Source organism: Lupinus angustifolius, chromosome LG09 (assembly GCF_001865875.1).
Source record: "Lupinus angustifolius cultivar Tanjil chromosome LG09, LupAngTanjil_v1.0, whole genome shotgun sequence".
Classification (NCBI taxonomy): Eukaryota; Viridiplantae; Streptophyta; class Magnoliopsida; order Fabales; family Fabaceae; genus Lupinus; species Lupinus angustifolius.
The window spans coordinates 5,481,401-5,487,400 of NC_032017.1; the positions used below are offsets into that span (position 1 = coordinate 5,481,401).

At 28.5% G+C, this 6,000-nt stretch overlaps 1 protein-coding gene across 1 annotated transcript; it reads left to right on the plus strand.

Annotated features, from left to right (window-relative positions):
* Nucleotides 2,813-3,842, plus strand: LOC109355939 (NDR1/HIN1-like protein 12). The gene has a single exon (XM_019599230.1). The coding sequence runs from the start codon at nucleotides 2,987-2,989 to the stop codon at nucleotides 3,614-3,616; it is 630 nt and encodes a 209-aa protein (XP_019454775.1). The 5' UTR covers nucleotides 2,813-2,986; the 3' UTR covers nucleotides 3,617-3,842.

Consider the following 6,000-nt stretch of genomic DNA (forward strand, 5'->3'; position numbering starts at 1 on the left):
GTGAGGCTTTTTTTGTTAATATGTGGTGACTAATAAATAACAAAATAAATAGTGAAAAATAATGTTACCTGAAAAGTAAAAACGAATGCAAAATTAAATTGAAAAGCTCACAGGTTTATAATTGAAATTCCGGGAGAAGATCTTTAATCTAGATTTAGGAGAAGAAGTGGTTGATACTGAAATTAATCACGGTGTCTAGTTTTTACACCAACCACATAGATTAATAATATAATATCAACCACATTTAACAAACATAAGTGTAAAAACTAAAACATCATCACAATTGGGTTTTGAGAAGCCCTTATGTAGTCACCTCAAAATGTTTTAATGCATTGATATCTATCTATCATCAAGATATAAAATTGACCGGGAAGAAGAGAGTACGTAAATTTTAGAGTTATAAACTAAGTGATTAATACAATAATATTGATATATGCACAAAAATAAAATAATAATGATCTCATATTCGATATTAACTAAATGCATGAACTTTAACTTTTCATTACTATTGATCTACCATTATCTTTATGCAATGGTCAATTTTACTAATATAAAATTGAAGGGTAATTGTAAAAAAAATACATGGTAATTACTTGTAAAAACATAAAATATAAAAAGTTTCCATGTACTTTCCCTTTTTTTATTTAGAAATCTTTCATCCATATCATCTTATCTATGCCAGTCGTTACACTTAATTATATGTAGTATACTCAATTATTTATGAGGAAAAATCTTTATACTTATAATGTATGAGTTTATATACTGTAACTATAATATATATATATATATTTAATTATTATTAATTTTTTTTAAAATAATCTAAATGAATAGTGATTAATATAGTAAGTGTTATAAATCTTTATATTAGTAATGTTTTGTATTGACATGTTATCAAATTACTAGTAATGTTTAATAATTGAAACAAAGTATTATATGCAACAAAATTAAACCTTGACTTAAAATGCTCACATCTACTCCTATATGTCTCTTTGTAATTATGATTTATGATTAATTTAGGAATATAACGCTACCTTTTGTTGACGTAACAATCATAAAAGTTAATGAAATGAATGTCATTATTAAAATAGTGTAATATTTATGTATTAATCTATATTATTTATTATTCATTTATATTATTTTTAACTAAAAAATTAATAATGATTAAAAATGAACAATAAAATATGTGGTATATAAAATTCTTATATCATCAGATACATTTAATCCAACTGGGACATGTACATTATTTTTAGGGATGACAACGGGCACGGGCAGACACGGGTAGTAGCTACCCGCTACCCATTTTAAAATAGAAGAGTAATACTCATACCTGCTCGTACCCGTACGTGTACCCGTGTGCGTGTATTCGCGGATATTTCTGGGTACTCTCGACTACAATGGATACCCACGGGTTTCCTCTATTATAAATAAATTTTTAGATTTTTACTTCTATTGTGTTTCAAATAAGATGAAACTTAATTATTTTTGTACATTTTGATTGAATATTTGGCAAAAATGCTAAATTTATTAGTGTTTTCTATTTGTGTGATTTTTTGTTCTCATTTCTTTAACAAAAAGTATATATTTTCTTTGTAAAACATATGTGTTTCTACACATGTAATAATATTTGTAGAGTGTTTCACCACCAAACTCATTAAAATATGTAAACAAAGTAAAGGAAAAAATATACAGTGTAATAAATATTAGAATAATGTATTTTTATTTTAATTAAATATAATATATTAATCATATAAATAACGGGTACATGCAGGTACGTATACTATAATACTCGTACCCGCCCGTATGTACTATATGTATTTTTAAAAACTCGTTTATAATACTCGCGTGTACTCGTTTGTGACTCATACCCGTACCCGTACGAATTTTACCTACAAGTACGGATTTTTTTGCCATCCTTAATTATTCCCTACTTAACGAATTTGAGATAATGATTAACCAAATGACTTGTTTAAATATTCATCTCCACAACCAAATGATCACTCCTAGTTGATTATGGATAACATGTCTTGAATAATGTTATATTTCGAATCCCAAATCCATCAAAATATTATATTATATTTTTAAAAAAATTCTTTTATTTATATATTAATATGTGCTTAACTCGACACTAGCAATAAGATTCTATTGGGATAGGAGATCAACTGATTACATACAAATAATTAGCCTCCACCGTTTGTATTCTACGGATATAATATTATATTCCACTAAGTTATGTAACATGATCGTATCATTATAGAATCATTATACTAAATCTTATCTTATACGTTGTCTCATAGCAATAAAAATACATCATATCAACTAAAAAAATTAAATATTCATTTATTATTGTTTTTGTCTTATCATCACTAGTGTGTTGACAGCCACTATCGTGTCTGTCAACCTGTTTTCCTATCATTTATAATGTATAGTTTGTATGTCATAAATATCAAACATAATATTTTGTGTTAAATATTTGTAATCTGCAGTTGAATTTATTTGATTGGTGTAACGTTCTATATTAAAGACTGATAGTCATAATGTAAGAATAAAAAATAATTAACCAAATAATATGAGCATATATTAGGTGGAGAGAAACATTAGGTTATATATAATTTTGTTTGTAAAAATTAGAAATTAGTGAGGGCAAAATAGGGAGAATCACAAATTATATCATGGTGAATAATTATTTTGGGTTTTCCCTTTATAAGTAGTATAGATTAACAATTTCTTGAAAGTAATATAAGAATTTTTTTCATCTTATCATATCTTTTCCAACAAGCAACAACTTTAACAATTTATAAATTTTAAAGTGATCAATAAATAAAACACACAAGTGACACAACACAAACCAGTGTTCATATTTCCCACTTTTACTTTCTCACTTCCATTCTTAAACTCCATTCTTTCAAGACACACAAACCATCACTCTTCAACCAAAAAATACTATTACTACCATCATCACCACCACCACTACCTCCATCGCGCCACGATGTCGGTAAAGGAGTGTAACCACCACAAGGACGAGAAGAAGAAAATATTCCGGCGCATATTCTGGGGAATAGTAATATTCTTATTCATCTTTCTCCTCACTATCCTCATAGTTTGGGCCATCCTACGTCCCACAAAACCAACTTTCATTCTCCAAGACGTCACAGTTTACGCATTCAACGCTACCATACCGAACTTCCTCACCTCGAATTTCCAAGTCACACTCTCCTCCCGAAACCCTAACAATAAAATTGGCGTATACTACGACCGCCTCGACACCTACGTTGTCTACCGGAGCCAGCAAATTACCCTCCGGACCGCCATCCCTCCGTCCTACCAAGGCCACAAAGAGGTTGACGTTTGGTCGCCGTTTGTTTACGGAACTAACGTCCCTGTTGCTCCTTACAATTTTGTTGGGCTTAGTCAAGACCAAAGTAACGGTAACGTCCTTGTTGTCGTTAATATTGACGGTAGAGTTCGTTGGAAAGTTGGTACATTCATTTCAGGACGTTACCATATTTATATACGCTGCCCTGCTTATATCAACTTTGGTGTCCAAAGTAATGGAATTTCCGAAGGGAATAACGCCGTTAAGTATCAATTGGTCCAGCAATGCACTGTTAGTGTTTGATTCAAACGTTTTCTCTAGTTAACGCCGTTAAGTACCATGGTCTGGTTTATATTTAAAGTTTATTTATATTTTACTCTCTTTTTTTAGTTTCGTTTTTGTATACTTATACTTGCTCTTCTATTGTTTTATGTAAATCTGATTCTGCGTTCTCTATGAGGGTATTTGGAATTGTACATTTTGCTATAGAATAAAGATGCACGTGAGGAGGATGTGATAATGATTTGATTAATGTATTAAATGGAGTATAAGGAGTGTTTATCCAGGGTTGGTAGTTATTGCATACGAAACTCGAACTCTCGTAATCTTCTTCCCTCTGTTCATTCTCCCTAACCATAAAACTACATTATAATTTCTTTTTTATTTTACAAAAACTCAAATCCAGAATCTCATTCACTTCATTCTTTAAACCATTTATCTTAATTATTAAACCACTTATGATTCTCGATTAGTAATTTTTTAATAAGATTTGAGGTTCACAAAGATAAAGAAGTTGAAGTTACATATCTAGAAAACCAAATCTATGATTTAGTCGATGTCAAATCTATTAACAACACATAAGTCACTTATTTCTCTATAAAAATAGTTTTATTCATCATAATTTATATTGACCCCACCAGAACTAAGCTATGACAAAATTACAATTTGTACTAATTGGTGTTTGAAGTTAACTTTTGAAATTAAAGTATCCACAACAATATTATCACAATTCCCAACCTCAATTATAATTTAAAATTGATTTAATATGTATACATTGAAAGTGTAAATGTCTTTTACACTATCAGTCAATCATCCACCAATGATTTATTAACTATCATTATCTCTCAAACAAAAATAATACAAATTGATGGTGGATGATGTACTAACAATATAAAAAACTTTACACAATGAGTGCACAAATTTTAAACTCATTTAAAATACTACTCACTACTAATAACAAGCCAATACATTGAGTTAAATTAAAAGGGTAATAAATATATTGTTTCAATACGGGTAAGAAGATGGGTGGATCTTGAAGCTTCTGGTGTGGTGTTGCTTTCATCTATCTCCTTTTGGTTTCTTGGTTTCCTAAAAATTGCGATTTGTATATTCCCTTATCTGTATTCTCTGAAGCCTGTATATTATTATATTCTTGGACCACATTTTTCCTTACCTTTTTTTCATTCAGTGAACCCCCAGATTCACTCTATATGTATATCCCTTTAAAGTTAATTGATCTTAGTTTCTCTAATTTTTATTTTGGTTCTAAATTTTTAAACTTTATATATTCTAGCAATTTGATTTTAGTTTTTAATGCTAACATAATTAATACCTATATGTGACACATATCATATTAACTATTGATATCATTAATTATTGTGTTAAAATATCATGAACATTCACTAGAATCAAAATTTTCAAATATATAACTAGTAAAATGCGGAAAAAATTCTATGGACCAAAAATATATTTAAAGCTAATAAAAATACAAAAATAAACCATAAAAAATATGTATTTGATGGATTATTTAGAGTTTATTAATTGGACATGGCATGGGGTTAGTTGTGGAAGTCGTTTTCACTTTTCAGTCCCCCTCATTCAACTTGGAGGTTAATAATATGATGAAAGAAAGGGCTTTCATTACGTCATTCCTACAAATATGCCGTTAATCCATTATCCATATATATATCAAATCAAAGCATAGACAACCCAACAAAGCAAATGCATGTAATCCTAGGGGTTGCATAATATTTTATCAGAGAAAAAGATGAATCTATACAGGATGTAAGAATTTTTTAATTATTATTGTATCATTTATTGTTCACTTTCAATTGTTATTGACTCGTAATTAAAAGAAATACAAATAAATAATATATGATATACTAATTATTGATAAATCTTTATATTGTTAATGTGTAGATGTTATATTCATATTCTATTTTACAATAACATCGTGACAATTTTAAGATTTTTTTAGATGAGATTTTGAGATGCATTTAGAAATAAAAATATGAAAGCTAAGAAATATATATAAAGATAGTTTGATTTATTATAAGTGAAATTGTTAAATTTAATTTTTTGTGGTAGTATCAAGGGTATTCTTTCATTTTTTGGATAATGAATCAATTCCTTTTAGAGTATGTGGTTGTTTCTCCCAATAAATATCGCTCCTAAAAATCAAATTTTAGACATTTTAGTCATATTAGGAGTTAATATGATCTTACACGACTAGAGTAACATATTAGTAATTGTTTAATTTAAATTATTCAAATAATAATATTATCAAATTTAGGTGCAAGTTAAAGGAATCTTGTTTGATTTCTCAATTCTCAAAATAGGCCACACCATGCATATGTGCATGTGGTAGCATGTCACTTTCATGATGACTCAATATGCTTAATATGTAT

What these genes read in the sequence shown, in the direction of transcription:
- LOC109355939 (XM_019599230.1), top strand. Translation starts at nt 2,987, where the DNA reads ATGTCGGTAAAGGAGTGTAACCACCACAAGGACGAGAAGAAGAAAATA.